General features: G+C 52.3%; 6 protein-coding genes across 6 annotated transcripts; 3 read left to right on the forward strand and 3 right to left on the reverse strand.

The window, feature by feature from the left end:
- Positions 1–1,010: 1,010 nt before the first annotated feature.
- Positions 1,011–3,497, forward strand: AA0111_g4914 (hypothetical protein; the record flags this gene model as incomplete). Its single annotated transcript, XM_028650968.1, has 3 exons — positions 1,011–1,817; positions 1,881–3,048; positions 3,100–3,497. 3 exons carry the CDS (start codon positions 1,011–1,013, stop codon positions 3,495–3,497), a joined length of 2,373 nt encoding a protein of 790 aa, XP_028507600.1.
- Positions 3,498–4,163: 666 nt separating this feature from the next.
- AA0111_g4915 (hypothetical protein) lies at positions 4,164–7,500 on the forward strand (the record flags this gene model as incomplete). Its single annotated transcript, XM_028650969.1, has 3 exons — positions 4,164–4,488; positions 4,551–6,241; positions 6,292–7,500. 3 exons carry the CDS (start codon positions 4,164–4,166, stop codon positions 7,498–7,500), a joined length of 3,225 nt encoding a protein of 1,074 aa, XP_028507601.1.
- A 658-nt stretch (positions 7,501–8,158) lies between these two features.
- AA0111_g4916 (hypothetical protein) lies at positions 8,159–9,229 on the reverse strand (the record flags this gene model as incomplete). Its single annotated transcript, XM_028650970.1, has 2 exons — positions 8,159–8,842; positions 8,909–9,229. 2 exons carry the CDS (start codon positions 9,227–9,229, stop codon positions 8,159–8,161), a joined length of 1,005 nt encoding a protein of 334 aa, XP_028507462.1.
- Positions 9,230–9,578: 349 nt separating this feature from the next.
- AA0111_g4917 (1,4-alpha-glucan-branching enzyme) lies at positions 9,579–11,876 on the reverse strand (the record flags this gene model as incomplete). Its single annotated transcript, XM_028650971.1, has 5 exons — positions 9,579–9,605; positions 9,659–10,625; positions 10,673–11,574; positions 11,625–11,749; positions 11,804–11,876. The coding sequence occupies 5 exons, from the start codon at positions 11,874–11,876 to the stop codon at positions 9,579–9,581; spliced, it is 2,094 nt and encodes a 697-aa protein (XP_028507516.1).
- Positions 11,877–12,497: 621 nt separating this feature from the next.
- AA0111_g4918 (hypothetical protein) lies at positions 12,498–14,432 on the forward strand (the record flags this gene model as incomplete). Its single annotated transcript, XM_028650972.1, has 2 exons — positions 12,498–14,163; positions 14,215–14,432. 2 exons carry the CDS (start codon positions 12,498–12,500, stop codon positions 14,430–14,432), a joined length of 1,884 nt encoding a protein of 627 aa, XP_028507501.1.
- A 1,777-nt stretch (positions 14,433–16,209) lies between these two features.
- AA0111_g4919 (hypothetical protein) lies at positions 16,210–17,949 on the reverse strand (the record flags this gene model as incomplete). The annotated part of the gene is made up of 1 exon (XM_028650973.1): positions 16,210–17,949. The coding sequence occupies one exon, from the start codon at positions 17,947–17,949 to the stop codon at positions 16,210–16,212; it is 1,740 nt and encodes a 579-aa protein (XP_028507595.1).
- Between the last annotated feature and the right edge of the window lie 4,261 nt (positions 17,950–22,210).

Below are 22,210 nucleotides of genomic sequence, written 5' to 3' on the forward strand. Positions count from 1 at the left end.
CACTACACCATCTCAGGCTCGTGCCATCAACGAGCACCGTCATAGGCAGTTACCCGATGTGCCACCACCACGATTCGTTCACTGCGGTACAAATGGTAGCTGCCAACAGTGGCCCCCAAAGCGACGGGGCAGCTTGGATTGCAGCAGAACATAGCATTTACGTGATCGCTTGTCTGATAATCGACTGAGCGCAGAACGCATAAGACGGGTGCAGGAGTTTAGCAGCACTTCTACTATTTTGAAAGTATTAGCAGAATCAAATAATCAAACCCCCATCTAAAAGCGTGCTGTTGTCCCGTGAAGAGCGTTCTGACGAGTGCACCACGGTCAAGCCGCTAGGAGCATGCATCGTGAGTAACGTGGACGAGTAAAATGCGGCGACTGGCACATCCCAGTCGTAAGATGCACGGCTGCCGAAAGAGTGAGGCTAACACTCCACCCCTATGGCGTAACTATACATGTCATCAAGCACCTTTGCTGTGACGACGGAGGTTCTTGCAAATGCCACGGCGCAAGGAGAGCCGAAGTATGGTATGCGCAACCTCCGTCAACATTGTCGGCTTAGTGACCCTGACCCAACAGCTGGAATGACCTGAAACCATCTGTCCTTCATTCCCCACCCCCACTACACACTCCACGCGTCTTCCTTTACGAGGTCACATCAGAGAGATCGTGTGCCGGCGCTTACCCCGAGAACCTCGCGATCCAGACGTGATCTTCACTCGGACCCGCGGTAGACGCGTCTTGCTCTCGAGACGGCGGCAGTAGCGCGACTATAGTACTATGAGGGTGAGTGTGTATATGTCACGAGAGCCTATGGACCCAATCGACCGCCTTGTGTTTCCGCTCAGCGTTGACTTCACTTCCCAGTCTTGTCTGAAACCATCGCACGTGCTCACGTTGCCCGTCGATAGTTCCGCCATGCTGCTTCATCACCTCGCAATCGACAATCCACTGACTTGCACCAGAGTTTCAGGTAATTCTCCAACAAAGAGTGCTATGCGTAAGAGATGAACTCGGAATTCGCTCGCTGGGATGGTAGCAAACACCAGTACGACAGTCAATGGGGCGCGTCCCGCCCCGAGGCACCTCCAGCGCCGTGTGCCCTACCGTATGCCTTCGCCGAGCCTTTCCCACAACTCACGAACGGTTTCCAGCAACTGCAGGTTGGGAAGCATTCGAGAACACGAACAACACCCGTGGTTACTCGCACACACATAACTAGACATGGCTCGGAGCCAAACCCCATGCGACCGTTGTCTAGTGGAGGAGAAGCCCATATGGCCCCTTACCAGAGCCTCTCTCCGCCTCATCGCTCCGCATCGTATTCAAAACCGTCCCCTCTCGAGGACTTGCGCAAGTCAAGACGATGGCCGCCAAAGGGATACAGGTCGGAGGATGCAATGGAGCCTGAACAGGCGGAGGAGCTGATATGTGCTGGAGCGTCATCGTTCAAGGGATACTGCGATGCGATAGCGAACGCACCAGCGGGCTACGATCGCTTCTATGCCGTTATGGAGGCTGAACATCAGAGCCGAACAGATCGTGCAACCTTTCAACAAGAGGCATACCGAGACATTTCGCTCAACATGACGGGTGCATCTGACAGCCAGTTTCCATGGCTTGCTCACGAGTATCCTTGCATGGCGTACGCGTTCGGGAAGAGTGCAGGGACCACAACACTGAACTATTGGGTCAGCAAGTGCGGAAGCAGTAACCCTCCTATGCAATTCGCCAGCGAGGTAAAGCCGCGGAAGATAAAGCTCCTACAAATTTTGGACCGGTTGCAGAACCTAGAGAGTGGCCTAAATGAAGATGTCAGTCAACCGTCGTGCCCGGAGTGCTTTTGGTTCACATGGCCCTAACTTTTGGTTTCGCAGGATCCCGAGGAATTGTACCGCTACCTGTACGGCACGCTCATCGAAGATTCGGAGCAGTTTGACGAGGAACGCCGTCACGTTCGGATTGATCAGCAGATCACAGATCTCATCACAGTGCTAAGCAACCCTAAATGGATAGATTTCTCACACCCAAAGAATCAGGTTGTAGCAAAGTTCTTTGACAGCCCGGATCAGCGCAAGAAACAGGAGTTTTTTCACCAGCTGCTGCTCTCGGTCGAACTTTACCTTCGGATACACTCTAAGCACCATTCAGAGAAATCTAAGCGAAAGCTCATTCTGCAGCTTCCCGCCATCATTACCTGGGACCTGGCAGTGGCCCAACGGTGGCTCGAGAATATGGAAATTTCCAAAACGCGGATATCAAACACCCAGAGCACCTTCAGCTTTGATCTGAGGAGCAAAAGTAGACAAATCGAAGCATTGAGAAAATTTGCGGCGACACTAAAGTGGCCAAACATGGATGAAGTCGAGTATGTCCTGGACGAACAGGACTTGGACGAGAGAGCACTTGAGGACCGGTCCGCAGATGCCATGTCCTGGTTTTCAGGCATCATCCTGCCTGGTCGGACACTGCCTTGGCTCATTATGAACAGCTTGATAGACTGTGATAGGGATACTGGCGACGCTCTCAAGTATCTGACCCATATGCACCCAGCGTCCGGCTTTCAGTATCGAGCAAATACGTACTGGTCATCGCAATCTATCGTTGGCAAGGTACTAGGCGCCGCACGAGGGGTCAAACAGATTGCAGGTTGGATTGGACCATGCATATACACCCCGGACCTCAAACGCACTGAGTGTGTGAAGGTTAGACAACAAGAGTCACCGGATCCTATGTTGTTCTCGGTTGACGTAGAATCCATGGATCAACGCACCAACCCCTTGGGCGCGCCGGACGACAGCTACCCCGTAGACGACTACATAGTTCCTATGCCGGACACGGAAGACGTAACAGATCTAATACGAATGGAGAAGCTTCGCTTTATGCCTGTCAAAGAGCGGCCTGAAGGGACGAGGCACGCTGTCGGTCCTCCAATGGTCTTTGACGCCGCCATCTCATTCGCATGTGGCGGGGAGAGCTGGCCAATGAAGCTACGATATAATGTTGACTTCATCAACGCTTTTCCCTGCCACCAAGGCCCTCACGGTACGCATCTAGCTCTCGATAAACCACCGTTCATACGCTGACCACCATTAGTGCTATTCTACGATTTCAGCTTCAAAGCCATAAAGATTGACGAAGGCCTCGTCGACATTCAAGACTGGGGCAATCAGTCCGGTCGCATACCCCGCCCCACATCCTCTAAATCATCACCTGGCAAGAAAGCCTTGGCGCTCATGAACGAAAAGCAGAAGAGTGCTCACGAACAAGTTACCAATGTGCTCGTTATAGAGGCTCTAGGCGTGAGCGATAACGAAGTTTTTGCAAGAGCGTGGTGTGCGCATCATGGGCATAGTGCTATCGTGGCAAACATCAAGGAGACGTGTATGTCTTGCGCTATTCGTGAGGCATATGCGGCATGTGTGGCTGTCGTCATACTTACGGAAGGGGGTGTGGTGAAGGAGAATGACACTGAGGTTTACGGGTATGCGTAAAGAGTAGGAATCGGACATTGGTTATATGCATTTGCATCTTTCTGGGTCTGCTTTAGCATCCTTTTGTATTGATGGACACGATTTTCTTTTGTCTTGGCTTGGGATGGTGGCACAGGAAGGAGGCTCCAGGACGTGCTTGACGACTGTAACGGTACTCATGGGGCGCTAGTTTATGGTTATGTATCACGTCTGATGAATTGCACGCATTTACGCTTTTTAAAGGAGATGCAGGGCAAGTCCGCATGAGTGACCTCGGGAAGCTGGTGAATGAGCAATCACGTGGCGATAACCCTTATCGCGGCTGCTCTGACGTTGCGCCAACGGAATTGAGCGCGGCTATCTGCACTTCTTCGCTCGCGACCACTCTGTTGAGCATGACTGGCTTTGCAGACTTGGCATACCACCTGACAATTACCTGATTGTCGCAGCCTATATGCTGCATCGGCAGTAGCATAATCTCCTGTTGCGCCTTGCTCCGACGATACTCGCAACTCCCCAATCCGCTGTTTCCCAGTGAAGCTTCCATTGCGCCGCCCGTCATTGCCACACGCTTGTGCGCCCAGTACTGGACCTCTTCGCATGAGGCTGCACGACGACCGTTGATCTGCGCCAACCGGTTGTAGTACACACCCATTACCAATTACCCGCTTACTTTCCGTCTACGCCATGGGCCGGTCAATGATACCTCCGGCGCTCAACGAGCTCTCGAACCCTAGTACACCCGAGGCACAGGTCACAGCACTCCAGAACCTCAAAAACGAGATAGTAGGGCATGAGCAGAGGAAAGAACTAGCAGTGACACATGGCGTTGTGAAACCACTGGCGGGTCTGCTACGGGCAGAAGCTAGGAAGGGGGGGGAGAGGAGGAGGAATGTCACGAATGGACACAGCTCCGGGCTCTTCAACGATTCGAGGAAGGACATGGAAGAATGGACTACCGAGGATGAGTTGAGATTTCAGGCCACGCTCGTCGTCGGCAGCCTTGCGAATGGTGAGTGCCCAGTGTAAAGGACGCTTTGAAGGAGCATATTGGCTGATACATGAGACACACAGGCGGTCCGGCATTTGTCGCCCCACTTCTAGCAGGTCATGTCCTCCCTCCACTGCTCGAAGCGCTGAGGCCCAGCGAGACGCCCTCGAAACTCGTTACCACGACCCTCAAGACCCTCAATCAGATCATTGACGCCGTCAACCAGGAGAAACCTTGGCTCGACACGTCCGACTCATCCTCCCGGTCATCTCTCGCTTCTGCCGTTAACGAGTCGATATACACCAGGTCTGTCATTGACAGCCTCGCCGAGATATTGGCGCAACCAGCTGGGACGATGAAGGCCAATCAGCAGATTGAGGCGACGATCCGGGTCATCATGAAGACGTGCATAGAAGACAACCAGAAGAAGATGCTAGTGGATTTAGGAATACTGGATCTTTTGGCTGACAAGCTTGCTACTGTCGCTGCCATTGACGATCGGATCCCCGCAACAGAGTGGAAGCAGTCGAATCGCGAGCGGCTTCCCCGTGCCTGTCTGCCAGATATTCTGGAGGCAATCTCGGCTGTCATCAAGGACTCACACTTTTACACTGCTCGGTTTCTCTACTCACACTCAATACAACAACTCTTCGGATGGCCGAAGGAACGCGCCTCAGCGTTAGACGCAAGTAATACATCACAGGCGGCATCCTGGGACAGATTAATTCCGCGGGTACAGACAATGGCGAGCAAATCAGATCCGTACATCAAACAATGGCCAGCTCTTGGTGCCTACGCCTCTGCCGCTGGGGATAGTTATTCTCGCCTGCCAAGTATGGAGTCGTTACAGCAGACTTCAAGTAGAAGTGTCATCACTGACGAATCTGAGTCGCCGTTGTTCATATGGCTCATGTACGTGGCCCGTCGAGGCGAAGGACGAGAGCGTCTTTCTGCTTGTTGGTTACTAGCGTTGTTGAAGAAATTTGGCGAGCGATGGCCTTTGAACGACCCTTCGAAGACCACAAGGGAAAGGCACTTCTCGTATCTGATTATCCCGTTGGTGGAAAAGATGATTGAAGACTCAAGTCCGACATCGGAGCAGACCAAAAAGGCGAGTACACTTAGTCCTGCGGCAAAAGACGAGTTGCGCTTTGTGTTGGAACGCTCACCAGTTGTGCTTGCTGAGCTTGTTGCTGGGAACAAGTCTCTTCAGACAGCGGCTGTCCATACCCGGACCCTACCGACGCTCATCCAGATTCTCAAGAAGTCGTTCGATGTGCCTGCTACGTCTTCGAAGCCCTTATGGCAACCACGGTCATCATCTAACGAAGTTAGAGATCCAAGTATTGACCCTGCGTCATCGACACTAGGTAGATCCGGACTAAGTGCGGATTTGTTGCATGCTTTCAGATATCGAGAGAGCGTTCTCCTGGCCTTGGCGGCAATAGCAGGAGATCAAGATTCTTTAAGGAAGATGGTCATTGAGATGGGCGCTGCAACGCACATCATCGAAGCTCTGGTCCCGTACCGAGAAACCAATGAGCAAGGGGCATCCTCTTCAGCAAAGGATGGCAACCCTGATGCGGTACTAATTGCTGCTTGCAAAGTTACACGGTCGCTTTCAAGGTCTGTCAGTGTACTCAGAACCAGCTTGATCGATCACGGTGTTGCACAGCCAATTTTCGAGCTCTTGACGCATCCGAACGTCAAAGTGCAAATTGCTGCTACCGAGGTCATAACAAATTTGGTACTGGATGTGTCTCCCATGCGAACTGTAGGTAGAATGTTGATCGTTTTGTATTCTCAAGCTAATGTGAATATTAGGAGATTCTTGAATCTGGAGTATTGGGAACTCTGTGCGAGCAATGTCGATCAGCAAACTTTGACCTTCGTTTCGGCAGCCTTTGGGCACTTAAGCACTTGTGTCTGGGTCTGCCACATGCTATGAAGATACAGTGTCTCGAAGAGCTCGGTGTAGGCTGGCTCGTGCAGGTACTCAACGGGGAGCCATCCAAGCCTGCTATGGGAACACCCAATGCAGCTGGGGAACAGGTCGATATTCTCAACGCTGTCGACGAGCCTCACATGGATGTGGATGACGAGCCATCATCGGAAAATGATGATGACGATGCCATGACTGAGAGCATACCGTCTATGCGACGACATCAACGTCCTGGATCTCGATACACGAGTGCAACGAACATCCGAGATCGATTACAGCAAATTAAGAATGATGAACAGGATCATCGGCTGAACAGTGAGCGCGATGACATACGCATACAAGAGCAAGCGCTCGACTTCATTCGGAACTTCGTCTCCGAAGACAAAGCCTCTGGTGAAATGATTGATCACCTCCTCAAGACGTTTGGCCACAGCAGGTTCTTTGAAATTCTCGATGCTAAGATCCGGCCGAAACACTCTTCCTTGTCCACATCATCGTCCCAGAGTCAAACCAGTCCTAGTGCTCCCAGTTACTGGCCAAGCAACAGCCACCGTACACCCTTTTCTTCTTCCACGAACAACCCAGGGCAATCGAACTGGGCTACATATCCTGCCACCGAACTCATTCTTGCTGCCGTATATATACTCGTACACCTCGCCAATGGCCGACCTCAACACCGCTCCCTCCTTATTTCACAGACCACACTCATGCAACATGTTCTTCCTCTTTTCGCGCATCCTCGTCGCGATGTTCGCGTAGCTTGCTCGTGGATGTTGCATAATCTTGTTTGGGTAGAAGACCACACCGACGAAGCTGCGACGCGCGAACGGGCTATCAGTCTCCGCCAACTAGGTTTCGAGGAAGGTGCCAAGCAGCTGGGACGTGACGTCGATACTGATGTCAAACAACGTGCTATTGTAAGTATTGAGCAATTTGACAAGCTGCTCAACGGTGGCAGTGGTCATGGACGAGGTGGTAGCTTCGGCAGCCCTAGCGGATTCGGTGGTGGAGAGGGCGGGGTTGGTGGACTTGCAGGTATGGGTGGGCGCTTGTCAGCGATGCATGGCTGGAGACACGATTCTAGGGGTTGATTGTTTGGTAAGAGTGTAATAAGTGGGGAGTATATGGGGGCTAATTCTTCGGGTGCATTTTGGGCGTATGTTCTTTCAGCTTTAGCCTATGTGTTAGTTGTATGATTGGGATCGAGGAAACAAGGATATGGCATTGTTTCTAGCAAGCAAAATAACGACTATTCTTATACGTCTACAGTGCCAGATACTCAAGTAGAGGCCAATGTTATGTGTGCACACAGCTCAATCATTGGTCCAGGATGATTGAGGGTGCGAAGTAAGCAACACTCAGATCGCCATGTAATGGCCGACGTGCGAACTGCCTCTCAATCACAGCCCAATCCCAGAAGTTTCGTAATAGGCCCCAGCATTTTCATGGTCAAACTTAGACGGGTTTGGTCGCAGCTTATGTTTGGTCAGATACTAAGGTTTTTGAGGACCATGAGCCTGTTATTCACCCTATCCCTCTTTTTGTTCAAGTCAACATCGATACATCTTTTGAAACCGTAAACACCTTGACATCCACAGCCTTGAGTCTCTTGCATTAGTTTAAGAATGTAACTTTTTAGATTACTTCTATCCAGCGATGTCGCTGTAGTATGCTCATCAAAAGTCATCAGCTATCCCATCATGTGCACCTCCCAAGATACAAATCGAGTGAGCACATTCAAATCTCCACTTAGCCTCTCGCCCTAGCCTTTAGTCTCAGGGTCCCATTGTCCTCTTCTCCGCTATCTTTTTTCAGTTGTGTCTCGATCATCCTCCCAATATTGCCACCGCCTTGAATGACACCCCCTCTCAACAACTCAGTGATGACACGTCCTTTGACTACCGTCTCTTCAACCACACCCTCAACATTCTCAGGTCCAATTCTACCATACCAGATGCCCGATCCCTTCAGCGCGTTGTCTTCAATACTGGGAGGCAGATAAATGATGACGTTTCCCGCGTATTTGTGCCCTCCAATGTGACTTATCAGGCCTACATCCGCATCTATGCGCCTACGCTTGAACTCGGACCGGAACGAGGATTGCAACAAAGGCCCAAGAATGCCGCATCGCTGATCGCGGCCGCCGTGTCCGCAGATCAATACTGTGGGTTTCGTAATGTTTTCCGCCTCTGGTAGTTCGATTGCTTTCGACTCGTCGCGAAGGAGGTTGGCCTTTTGCTCAGCAGAGAGACCATCGTGCATAGAATGTAGTTTTCGAGCTTTCAGATACGCGGTCGCGAAATTCGAGAAGGCTTCGGGCGTGTGAGGGATATTCGGTATACGTTTGAAACTCGGAAACAGTAAAGCCGTTGTTGCGCCGGTCTTTTCACTCTTCGGTAGCGAAGAAGCAGTGATGAGGACATTGGTAAAAGGCTATGGGGCGAGAGCGTGTCAGTTTTCGACGTAGCAGAAGATGAACTCATCGGGAAACAGACCTACATCAAACCCAGGACCGCCCTTTCCAATTACACCTTTGAGCCCTCTCACAAACTCCCCAGTTTCACCCTCTTCCTGTTCGATGTTGCTAACCCAGTCTTCTTTTCCTGTACAGAAGATGACCTGTTCAGAGTATGCCGCCATGGTATTCAGCAATGGCGTTTTGCGATCAATGTCTAGATCAGGAGGCGCTGTTGCGCATTCACAGGTTGGTGACGGGCATGATGGGATATAGGGTATTGTAGATTGGAATCCCGCACGGGTTGTAGAGAAGGAGCGGAAGGCGTGCGGTATAGCAGCCCGAGGAATTCGAGTGAAAGACATGGTTGCTATGTTACAACGCCAGACGGGGCGACAGGGAAATTGTATGGAAGCTTCGGAAAGTGTTCCGCGATGATGACGCGAGGACAAAAGGTCGGACATAACGGAGTTCGGGGCTCGGAGAAGCGAGCTACGCGTACGAGGCTACCCGTATCGACGGTATGGACAAATCAGAGGTACACCAACCAGTATTCAAGAATGAAAGGCTTAAAACTAATGCGCAAATGTCTTCTATTATCTTATCGACACACATGTCGTTTTTCACACCATACGACACGACCACTCCACTGAGCGGGTCAACCCTTCAATTTAATCTTCAGCATCTTGCCTCGTACGCATCTTTCAGGGTCGCTTATAGAGTACTCTCAAGCGCGAGTACCTGTCCTTGGGTTAGCAAGCAATCAATGTAGATTCAGATAGTAGTCGACTTACGATAGCAGTCCTGCTAGGAATGTACACCTGCAAGAAGTTCTTCCTCTCGTTCCACGCAAATGGCGTGGTGAAGAACCTCGTAGTCTCGTCAACGTTGCCGTGCCCACCAAAGGCCTTGTTGTCGGTGCTCAAAACGATGCGGTAGGTACCTTCCTGCTCAACACCAACACGGTAGTCAGTGAAGCTCTCCTGAGGATGGAAGTTAAAGATCCACAGCAGTCCAGCACGCTCAAACACAATGACCTTATCGCCCTCGTGCTTAAGGCTGACGTAGGCCTGAGGCGAGTGGAGCCATCCGTACTTCTCCTCTGTCCACTGCATCTTGCTGTCAAATTCATTGAGGAACCTGTAGCGGAGAAGCTCGTCGTCTGGAAGGTTGAACTGGCGGCGAGCGTAGTGGAAGCTGTTGTTGTTGCCTTCGCGTGGGAAATCGAGCCACTCGGGGTGGCCAAATTCGTTGCCTTCGAAGTTCAGGTAGCCCTCACCTCCCAGGCCGTGCGTGATCAGACGGATCAGCTTATGTAGGGACAAACCTCGGTTGATGACGGGGGTGAGCTCTGAAAGAATCGACATGTTGGTGTACATTTGCGCGTCGCAAAGCCAGAAGAGCAGAGTCTTATCTCCGACCAACGCTTGGTCGTGACTCTCTGCGTACGCAATGGTCTTTTCGCCGTGCCTTCGGTTTGTCAAGGTGAAGACAAGCGCGCCCATGTCCCAGTCAATGTCCTGCTTCTCCTTCAACCACTTGATGTAAAGATCGGGTACAGCCATGGCTAATCTGTAATCGAATCCTATTCCGCCTAATGAGAGTGCCACGCAGAGACCAGGCATACCGGACACGTCTTCGGCGATTGTGATGGAGTCAGGGTAGAGCGTGTGCAGAAGCTCGTTGGCGATCATAAGGTACACAACTGCCTCTTCGTCGACTGAAGGACCGAAGTATTCGTGATAGCCGCCTGAAAAACCCCTGATTCAATTAGTGTTTGAAAGTCAAAGTCTAAGTTCGTTACTCACGTTCCAATGCCGTGGTGGGTGTACAACATGCTGGTGACTCCGTCGAATCGGAAACCATCGAAGTGGTACTCCTCCATCCAGAAGCGCAAGTTGCTGAGCAAGAAGCGCAGGACTTCGTGATGACCGTAGTTGAACAGCCTGCTGTCCCACAGCTCGTGTCGTCCCTTGGCACCCTCGTGGAAGTAGAGATGGTCGCTGCCGTCAAACATGTTGAGACCGTCAAGCACGTTCTTAGATGCGTGACTGTGTACCATGTCCAGCAAGACTGTGATGCCCATTCCATGCGCAGTATCAATGAGCTCCTTCAGATCGTCTGGGAAGCCATAACGGCTGCTTGCAGCAAAGAAGCTGTTGATCTGGTAACCAAAACTCGCGTAGTATGCATGCTCCATGACGGCCATGAGTTGTATAGTGTTGTATCCTAGATGCTTGATGCGAGGGAGGATATCACGTGTGAACTCCTTGTAAGTCGCTACCTTGGGCTCTGGGGAGGAAATGCCAACGTGGGCTTCGTAGATACGCGCGCTCTGGGGCTTGGGCGGTCGCTGGTTCTTCCAGACGTACTTCTGGGGAGGGTTCCAGAAGCGGGCGTCGTATACGGGGGAGACATTGAGGTCTTGGGTCACCCGGGTGATCCAGGCTGGCAGGCGCTCCTGGCGCGCATGGTCGTTGGGTACGACGAAGGATACCTTGATCTTGGAGTCGTGGGGGATGGTGGGCTGACCATTCTGGCCAGGCACGGTAACCTCGAAGACACCGAAGTCGTTCTTGGTCATGGGGGTCGCATCGCGGTTCCAGTCATTAAAGTCACCAATGAGGTAGGCGCGCAGGGCATTCGGGGCCCATTCACGGTACACGACGTCGCCATTGGACTGGACGTTGAAGCCGAACTTCTCGTAACCCTGCGCACGGTTAGCTACACGGCGCTCGTGGAGGCATGCATGGAGCTTGCCCGCGAGAACTTGTCAAGGCCGCCCTCAGTCTCTTCAATGGTCTGAATCCACTTCTGTGCTTTGGAGAAGCGGCTCTTCAGCGCGTCCTTGAAAGGCTCAAGGTAGCCGTCCATCTGGATGATGCCTGGAAGCAATTGGGTCAGTCAATTGGCAGCAGCAACAGAGTAGCGGTGTGTACCAGTTCCATCGTTTGGGACCTGCCCAGGTGTGTCGCTCAGGGTCGAGTTTGCTGAAGCCTTGTTGAGCTCCATGGTGAAGGATGGTGGGAGGAAGGAGCTGTGAAGATTGCTACCAGAGGAGATGGTAGCGAGTAGATGCAGGTTTCACAGAGACAGCCTGCCAGATTAATTGCAGAGATGATCTCGAATTTGCGGGGTCCCTAACCCGATTGCTGAGCGCAGCGCTCAACCAAAAGTTCGTTGCCAACCCAACAATCAACGTCATAGCTCCGAGCACGCTGTAACGGGCATCGCGCCCACGCCACTTGTCCCAACAGCGGTATCTACGCTGCGACGGGGGTGCGTGTCGGGAGGATTTGCGCTACAATTCGTCGGATCTGCATCCGAGCTGTGAATGCGATGCGCGAAGACCCTGACGGGGCATCACATGGTTTTGTAGACTACCTTTGGGTAGTCGTAGCACCAACGCGCGCGCGCGCGGTCGGCGGCAAGGAGGCCCTTATCGGCATCATCGGGAACCGTGGGGACCTCCCCGCATCTTCTAACGTGGGGAGCTCGCGGCGGCTCAACCACGGTTGCTTCCAAGCCTCGAGCACAGCCGGCGCCATCGTGAGTCCATTAAAGCCCTCGTGATGCCCTCGATGCCCGCGTAACTTCTGTAGTGTGAATTCCTCTGCGCTCTCCTCTTCCACCATGATGTTGCCACGGACCCTCCAGCGCGCGCTCCCCGTTGCCGTCTCGCCCCAGGCCCGCGCGTCCTACCTCGCCCTCTATAGCATCTCGCACCGTGCACCCTTGTCCCAGTCGCACACGCGCAAATCCTCCAGATTCAACCGTTCCGACTTCAGCGGCCAGGGCTTCTCTTCCTTCTATGAGCCCGATCAGCCCACGCGAGGCCCATTGGGCAACACCAGCAATGTAGGCGCTGGTCTCATCACGCCCAAGGTCCTGAGACAACATCTGGACCAGTTCGTCGTGGATCAGGACCGCGCAAAGATAGTATTGAGCGTAGCCGTCCACGAGCACCATCTCCGAATCCAGGAAATCAAAAGGCAACATCATGAGCAGGCTAGACTCGAGGCGCAGGCGCAGAGGAGAGCATCTGTATACAGACATCCTGTAGAAGGTAGCCCCAAATCTCATTTTGATCCAAGCATCCATGATTTCAGCTCTCATCCCCAGACCTTGCCATGGCTGAGTAGCAGAGCAGACGAGTTCCCCGGTCAGCAGTCCACCGTAGAACTGCATAGTCACAGTGACCCTCTACCCTACAGCGAAGCACCTGCCTACAAACCAGCCTCGTCCACTGCCCCCGACTCCGATTCCTTGCTCGATACTAGCGAGCGCCAGCTGCAGATAGAAAAGTCCAATGTGCTTATACTTGGTCCGACTGGTGTAGGCAAGACACTGATGTGCAAGACACTGGCAAAGACGCTGGGCCTGCCCATCTCCATGTCCGACTGCACTACCTTCACACAGGCTGGGTATATTGGCGACGATGTCGAGTCTTGCGTAGCCCGCTTGTTCTCGGCCGCCAACTATGATATCGACGCAACTGAGCATGGCATAATCGTTCTCGATGAAATCGACAAGATCGCAGGATCCAAGATGTCATACGGCAAGGATGTCGGTGGTGAAGGTGTCCAGCAGGCGCTCCTGAAAATCATCGAGGGCACAACCGTCCAAGTGCAAGCAAAGCCAGAGAAGAGCGCAAACAAGCCCGGCGGTATGCCTGGTGGTCCTCAACCTCCTGGGCCTGGTGGAAACAAAGGCGAGGTTTTCAACATACGAACTGACAACATCCTCTTTATATGCACTGGCGCCTTCTCCAATTTGCACAAGATCGTCCTGGACAGGAAGTCAAAGGGTAGTATGGGCTTTGGGGCGTCGATACGGACATCGAATGCACATGCCGCCGCCGATGGTGTCATGCTCACTGGCCCCGAGGCTGAATCCTTCAAAAAAGACTCGCCATTCTTCGTACCTCCGAAGAACGACGTACCTAATCCCTTCGGCGTCAGGCAGATTCAGCGAGAGGAGAGGATCAACGTACTTGACCATGTGCAGCCAGCGGACCTGCAGAAGTTTGGCATGATACCTGAGCTCATAGGTCGGATACCCACAGTCTGCGCAGTGGCGGCCTTGGACGAGGAAGCTCTTGTTCGCGTTCTTACCGAGCCCAAAGACAGTCTAATACGACAGGAAGAGCACAAGTCGTATCTCAGGAACATCGAGCTGCGCTTCACCAACGGCGCGCTTCGTGAAATCGCACGGAAAGCGAGTCGGATGGGCACAGGTGCCCGTGGACTACGACACGTCGTCGACCAGCTCCTCTTGCAAGCCAAATATGAAACACCCGGTATGTTATCATTTCACCGCGAGGATAAATTCAGAAGACTGACCAAATCAGGCTCAAGCGTCAAGCACATTCTCGTAACACAAGACGTAGCCCTCCTCAAACGCGCACCTCTGTACTTCCACCGCGGCCAATCTGCCGCATTCGAAGCTGCCCACGCGCAAGAAGAAGAACGATTCGAGGAAGAGCTACGAAGCCAAGAAGATCCAACGATTGCCAGTGGCACCAGCAACTTCCAAGAATACAGGAAAGCTAGTGCTGCGGGCTTTTAGCCTACAGTGTGCTACGGGATCGCGCCACCAAGTTGCGGGAGCACCGCAGAAGCCCGCAGAAGAACACGAGGGGGTGTGTAGGCCTGTCTTTCGGCCTGCTTGCGGCGCCCAGTGGGCGCAGAGGCGTGCCATGCATACTCGGATATAGCAGACCCAGCTTATACGCAAGCAAGCGCGGCTTCGGGCCGTTGCAGCTCTTCCGATCGTGCATCCCGGTGCTCAAAATTCCGTCAAGAGCCGAGGGCAATAACATTTGCTATTGATACAGTCCGGTCCTGGTGTTTCGAAAGCTCACCTCAACTCTGTCTGGACTATTTGGCTCCCATTCGCCCCCAGCATGTGCTGCGAAGCCTTTCTATTTTTAATATCTCTCCTTATTTCTGTATCTTGGGGGTTCGAAATGGTGTTTGGGGTTCTTACTTTTGTTTTCAGTTTTTGACTTGGTCGGCTATTCTGGGAAGGATTCGGATGAATTGAATGAATGCGTGTTGGTGACACAACATATAGTTTTTTGGTACAACAATGAGATAATGATCTGCCTTTCGATGAGATTCTGCACTATTCATTATGAGAGCGCCATGATCCTGACTTGCATAAACGCCCCCGTCCCGAAGAAAGGTTGTTTAGACATCCATCCGTCCGAGTGTCGAATAGAAAGGGGTAGGCTCAGGTCATGCTATGCCTTGTTCATATTGATGGCCAAAAATCAAAGGAGCTCAATATACGGTCATGCTCGGGTACCTGCGACGTTCGCGTTGTGAACCCTGAGGACACATGCTACTTAGCTTGCCAGCTGCTTCTTATCGATGTATGTGGTGCGCATCCCACACCATCCAATCTACCACATATTAACTTCCGTAGCTCGGCCGCTGTATACCAGCATTCCGGCATCGAACACGCTTTGTTGTAGCGAGCCGGGCGAATTGAGGGAAGGTGATGCGAGCGCGCGATAGGCCTTTGCTGTGGGAGTTGACTACTGTTGCTTGTTGGCGATAAGGGTGTGAAGGAGTAATCTTTCTCAGTAATTTTGTTTTCGGTCTTCATGTTGTCGTATTCTGCCTGTCTGTATCCATTGGTCCCGTTCGATTCCATAATGTTCGTAGTGCTGTTGCATCGGATGAGGTGAAGTCAATATGCAAACTCCGGCTCTTGCAACCAAGCGAGCACTGCGAATGCTGCGAATTAAGATTCTCAATCAATTTTCGCTGTTCTTCGTAATCACACGTCTCACCGAAAATGTACTAGGTATGCATTGTTCATGCAATGGGGTGGCATTGATGAATATCCTGCAGATGTGTTGTGAGCTGGAATTAGCCAAGCCAGGACAAATATCATGGTCTAGGGTGGTGCAACCCATAGCGCCTTCTAAGCCCTGTCCTGCTAAAGATCACACACTGAGGCCTGCACGATTTGTACGCTGATAGTAAAATGACTCATTGAATCTACCAGTCCCCGTGAGGGAACTAGTAGTAAGGAGAATTGATACAGGATCTGGTCTAGTAATTAAAGTTATAGTAACCGAACAAAGTCTATGGCGGATCCGCCCATAAGAACGACATCTGACAGCGAAGAAAAGTACAGATGAGATTTCATGTGGAACAAACGCTTTTCCCAGAAACCAAAGTGGCCGAAGCTAGAATTGTTTCATGTCAGAAAACCATCCACCCAGATCATCATCAAACATCAAAGTGAAGAACTCCAAAAACGCCACTCAAATGCCCGCTGTACATGGCGCCGTATTTGTATTCATAATTCGTGCTTTCGTATCGTCAAGATCTCATTCCTCAAAGTCCTCATACAACATAAACCCAGGCTGAGCGCGCATCTTCTTCGCGCCCCTTCCTTGGTCCCATGTTGGCGATGCTGGCCGAGAGGTGGCACGTGATGGCGGCTGTGACGAGTACATCTGTGGGTACGACTGTTGTGTTGAGAATTGAAAGTTGTACGCTTGCGGGAAGCTATCCAAAGAATGAGGGCGGTGAAGGGCGTAACCAGCCTGAGCCGACATCTGGTCTCCTGTGGGACTGAGCATTGTTGGTGAAAAGTAGCTTTGACCGCGCTGGTGAGTGGCATATTGTTGTGTAGGCGCAGGTGCAGGCATTGCAGCACCATAGAAGCCCATACCAGCCTGGTTGGAAGCCTGAGTCGCAGGAGTGGGATTCATCATCCGGGGGTACTGTGCCTCGCGTGGGAAAAACATGCTCTGCGAGTGCGGCAGTCCAGGAGCTTGTGGGACAATAGGCGTCGTGGGTAATGAGTACTGACTGCTGCAGACAGTCGGGGAGTATTCGGACATGGGAACAGTGTACTGAAGCGGCATCGAGTCATGTGGCCCAGTGGGAATGGTCAAGGAGCTCAGGGCTTCTGAGGGACTTTCCTTGTTCTTGTGGTCGTCTGTGATTTGTACAATCTCGGAGATCTCCTGTGCGAGAACGTTTTCGTTGGCGTCCTTGAAGGTGAATATGACCCTGTAACCAACGGGTGATTTGTCTTCTTGATGCCTGCAGTAGCATGTTATGCGCATGACGAACTCAACCTTTTTGGCATTCAAAGAGTAATCAGGATTTTCGTTGTCCTGCCACCTCTTGAACTCCTTCTCGTTAATCATGATGATGCGGTCGTCCTCGTAGTTGGACCACTCTTTTTCATCATCTGCCTCGCGCTTCTTTTTGCGGTTAAACCTCTTGGCTTCGCGCTCTTTGCAACCCTCACAGATGATGACTGCACCACCATTTTGGGGGTGACACCGGTCATCTTTGGCGATGTCTGTGATGGCCACGCCACGTGGGCGCCTTGGAGTCGCTTCCTCGCCTCGAGCACGACGGAAGGCACGGTCCAGTCCTTCGGGCTTTTCCACGGCAGTCGCCAGAACGAGAGTAAGCTGCAAACGGGCAGTGCAGTTGTTCTTCTCATTAGCTTCAACCTCTTCAGTGCTGGCCATCTGCTTTGGTTTGGCAAGGTTTTGGCGAGGAAAGCGAATCCACTGGAAGTGCGGAGCGAGCGGGTCCATTGTCACGGTAGTCTTGATTTGAGTTTCGGCCCGGTTCTTGTTCTTGTCGAGCGCAATGAAGACTTTGGCTTGCTCGACGGCCTGCGGGATGTGGATCGCAGGCCAGCTGTCGTTGGTAAGGGAATCATTGCAAGTCTCGGGGGAACTGGTCTGGCTCTGGTCCCGGTTGTACTCGCCTGGGGAGTTTGCGTTGCTAAAGATGAAGTTGTCGTGTGGTGAGGGTGTGTTGGATGTGGGTGTAGACTGGGCAGTGTTTACAAAACTGCTGAACTCGTCCTCGGCCTTGATGCATGGGTAGCCTTGGGTTGAGAAAGAGGTTAGGTCAAGTGCCGAGTCCTGTTTCCTGCTGGAGCGCTCGCTTGTGCCATGTAGCATGCCAACAGCATCGTACGAGGGCGAGAAGGTGTTTGGGTCAATGCGCATCTGCCAGAACGAGTCTGGGAAGTCGCCATGGTTCTCGAGGTCCTGGGGATTGACAAAGGTGTTGTAGTTCTGCATCGTGTCCATGGTGGGCAGACAGACGTCTGGGTAAGGAATTGTGGGCCGGAAGAGGGTCCCGCGGTCGATCAAGATGTTAAACGAGAGTGGGCAGTGTGCAGGAGATGCGAGGACAGAGATAACCCGTGGGTCAAAGGAAGCGACAGTCTGGGACTATAAAGCTAGCAATGGGAATAGTGTGGGCGTGTAATCGGTCGTGGCCACTGCTGATGAGGGGTCTGCTCGCAAAACCAAGGGTGCAGGTCAGCGCTGCGTAAGTGATGAGCACGACCGGCTATTGTCCAATGAGACAGCGCGCGAGCCAAGTTGCGCACCGGAGGTGTCGGCGGGCGGGGAGACGCGTCAGGGGCAGCGGAGGACGATGAGACCAAGACTGCTGCAGAGGGCGAATGGGGGTGGGTGAGATGGAAGGTGGTGAGGGGAGTAGTGAGGCAGGCGAGCGGGGTGCGGAGGAGGGAGAAGGTGGGTTATGGGGACGAGTGAATAGAGGGCGGTATTTCTCTTAGCAACACCCCACTGAGGTTCGCCGCAGTCTAAGGCTACTACTAACCAACGTCGAATGATCCCTGCCCATGCGAACGACACCACCAAGAAACGGAGCGGGCGCCTTTGTAGAGGTACATCGATTCCATGACTGTCTGCAAGTGGCAGCGTCGTCGCCCGCCCGGCTACCCAGGCTGATCCACAGCTGTCCGACGCCCCAGAGCACTGGACTCGGCGCTACCCATTATGCCTCAATTTTTCAAACTCCACTATCCAAGGGTAGTGAATTGTCTATTCTACCATTGCGAAACTCATGCGGTCCACCACGGGAGATGTACCTGAACCTCTGCGCCGTCGAGTGCACGACCCGTTAGCTGCAGATTCTTCATCACCCTGCAACACGCTGATACCGCCTTACTCGTCTGGGTGCGCTGCCTTCTGACAGGCGGCTGGAGTCGGCTTGCCGTGTAACTGCGCCGTTTGTGCTCAATCAAAACATTGCATCGTGTCCGACGCCTTGCAGCCAGACCATGCGAATCATACTGCACCATTGCGTCGAGGCCTGTCCACCATGCACGCCTCAGATCCACGCCAGTCTGGGACTTGGCTTCTCGCGGAGTCTCATCCGACAGACCGAGCCAAGTCTTTCTGCCACCTGGGCGTCTTTCCAGACGCCTCGAATGGTGCCATCGACCGCCTACCTGACAGAGAGTTTCCAGGGCTGATCGACCACTCAGGCTCTCCAGGGTTCCTCGTCGCGCACGTCCAGCTGCAGCTTCTGTCCATGCCTGTCGACTTGTAAACTCTGCGTTCAGACACAAATTTCGTTCTGGTTTTCGGACGCAGTCTGCCGCAACACGTATCCATATCTGAGCTGTTGCTAGGCTGCCGTCATCCGCCCTGTTAAACCCCAGGATTTTAGTCCTTAGCCCCCGCTTCCAGTGGCGATGGACGCACACCGCTGGGTTTCTCGGAATGCAACTACTCGAGCTGCCATATCCCACTCCATGACACAAATTGATGCTTAAGCAATACGGATTTAACCCCGAATGTGTCTGTAACATGCCCAAAAAAGAGTACGATATTACGAAACGCGCAGGCTGCTACGTCGCAAACTCACCTACAGTCTGGTAGACTGACACGAATCTTTGCTACTTAATGATGCTTTTTGCTCGGGCGGGCTTCCGCGTGGCTTTGCGGATATTTGGTCATTGGCTCTCTGTCGGCATGGTACTCGCTGGCAGAGGTCCGACACACGCGCCAAGTCAACCTAGGAGCAGAAGCAGATCTTCCTAACAGTCGCCCAAGCTGACAACTATCAACTTTTGTTCTACGGTGCTTCGAATACAAGCACGGTCTCACATCCGGTGCTTCCTGTAAGTCGAGAGGATTGACCTCTGCTTCAGATGTGGTTGACATGCAAACTTTTTCTAAAATTCTGCACGTACAGAGTCCCTGTGTTGCGCCGTGCTATAGCAAAAGGTATTATACTACCAGGACAACTGGCACCAGACCACATATAGGAATAATCTTCCCCTGCGGGCGATCCTGCGGTATGGACATTAGAGAAACCCCCACACCCTATCAAGCACACCGTGCCTAGCATAGTCCCAACCAACGTCTGCTGTCGCGGCCTGCGGGTAGATAGTTGTTTGATAAGATAGCGTTCCCGTACCATACTTTACATATCAAGTCGACCATGGTACGTTTTGCAGTAACACAATTAGTATGCAGACCCCACCGGCATTGGGTAGGGACATGCAACTACCACGTTCCCAGAGTGTAAGATATTCCGTATACACCCGCATGCATTACACGTACAGTCAACTATGCCACAAGTGTGCTACTACCGTGCCACAACATCAGCCGCTTGACATCTCTAAACAACTCTAAGAGGGTCAGGTGTAGCACAGCAGCAGCGGCTTGCACCTGTCCGGAAGGAATCGGTAGTATCAGTGGCGACGGCCCGCTGATGCTCTGGAAGGCTATCCGTAATTCGTTGTACATACCGAGGGTCTTCATATAGGAAGGCTTCAGGTTTTAGAACTTTCTTGCATCCGACACTCTGATTTTACTGAGCCTGGGTATATCCAAGTGTAAGATAGCTTTGGACAAGATAGTTGTCGTCAGGCTTACCAAACTCGAAGACTGTGGCCATTCGTACATGTTGTGGGGCGTGGAATTGTTCAACGACATCGGTGAACAACTCGACGCAAGACAGTCTCGCCACGATTGACAAGCTACACCAATGTACCACATATGCCCCTCATATGTAGGACACATACATGTACGATGAGATCTTTGTTATATATGAAGACGTTCGTATTATCTAAGGTATGACACTCAATAGCGAGACTGATTTGACTGTGAAGATATTCTCTAGAACCAATGTTATGCTTGAAATACGTAAAACGCCTCGAATACTTCTACAGCACATTATGGCTACACTTGAGAAAGCACGAGCCTCAATATACATACTAGGAGAAAAACCCTCCCAAGATTTCGATACGTCATGCGTGACATGGTGAGACTGCAGAGCCACTGGTCAAGATACCATCTGTCCAACACTGCGATGAGTTGAAGCTAAACTCAACCAGCCGGACATTAATGCTCCAACGAAGAGAAACCGTTATGTATGCATTGTATTCGCAATCGTTTCGCTTACCAAACGCACGAATGAGCCTGCTTGCCAGAACACCACCTTTCGAGCCACACAAAACCCCTCAGGTGCAACACAATGCATGTCCAAGGCTTTGGCAATATCTGCGTACCCAATTTCGTCGCCTTCCCCTGCCCACAACGTCACGGACCAGGTCCATAGTAGCCTACCATTCTGCATTAAGATGGACGCCTTTTCTACATTGAGTATCCAGGTGGTGTGATTGTGGGCTCAGCGGCACGACACGAACTCAACGGTCCTGGAAACGGGCAGATAAGTGGCTCTGGTATAAAGCAGCCCCATGGGAAGTCCTCAGTACATAGGATCCTTACCCCTCTCTTCCCACACGCGAACGAACTGCACCCTGTCGCTGTTGCTGACAATCTGCAGCATTCCCATGATACCGTTATCGCGGACGCGCAGCCAGCCACTCAGGTGATATTGCAACCCTAAAATGGCGCCTCTTACGTTTCCGTAGCAAAGTTCTCGGCGCTGGACACTGCTAGCGCGCGTGTTGGTGCAGTGCGCGTCCAGGTTGTAAGCGGAGCTTCGTTTTCCAAGGACAGGACCTCTCGACATAGCACATGAATAGGCTGGTCTCCACTTCCAACTCTTTCCTGTGTCGTGCCTTTTGCACTACGGCAATATGTTCTTAGCAGCAACCAATCCATACGGACGCCTTGTGGGTTACGGTATTGCCAGCCTCTCCTTAGTCGTAGCAAGATGCAACTAGAGCAACCCATTTTTCTTACCATAGCTATGCTTTGGGATACGTTCTGTTATTGCAGCTTAGAGAACGCCTTCTCTGTGAAATGCTGCACGAAGGATCAACATTCCCTTCCTCGATTGCATGCCTGAACCGCAGTTAGGCATTATTCCCGCTACCCGCTACCCGCTATCCGAAATCTCTTCACCGTGTTTCGTTCCGACGCGGCTTCTCGATCGTCACTGCCACACATCTCAGCCTGTTTGCTTTCGCTTGCTCATGCCGCATCCTCTCAAGCCATGGGCTGCACGCCTAGAATCTCGACCCGTCCGTGGGCGGCGAAGCGGCTAAAATGCGCGATGCTAGCGCCAAAGTAAGCATTAAGCTTTAGCAGCCAAGCAACCGTTCTCGTGCGGCGGGCG

Source organism: Alternaria arborescens, assembly GCF_004154835.1.
Source record: "Alternaria arborescens strain FERA 675 chromosome Unknown contig_9, whole genome shotgun sequence".
Taxonomy (NCBI): domain Eukaryota; kingdom Fungi; phylum Ascomycota; class Dothideomycetes; order Pleosporales; family Pleosporaceae; genus Alternaria; species Alternaria arborescens.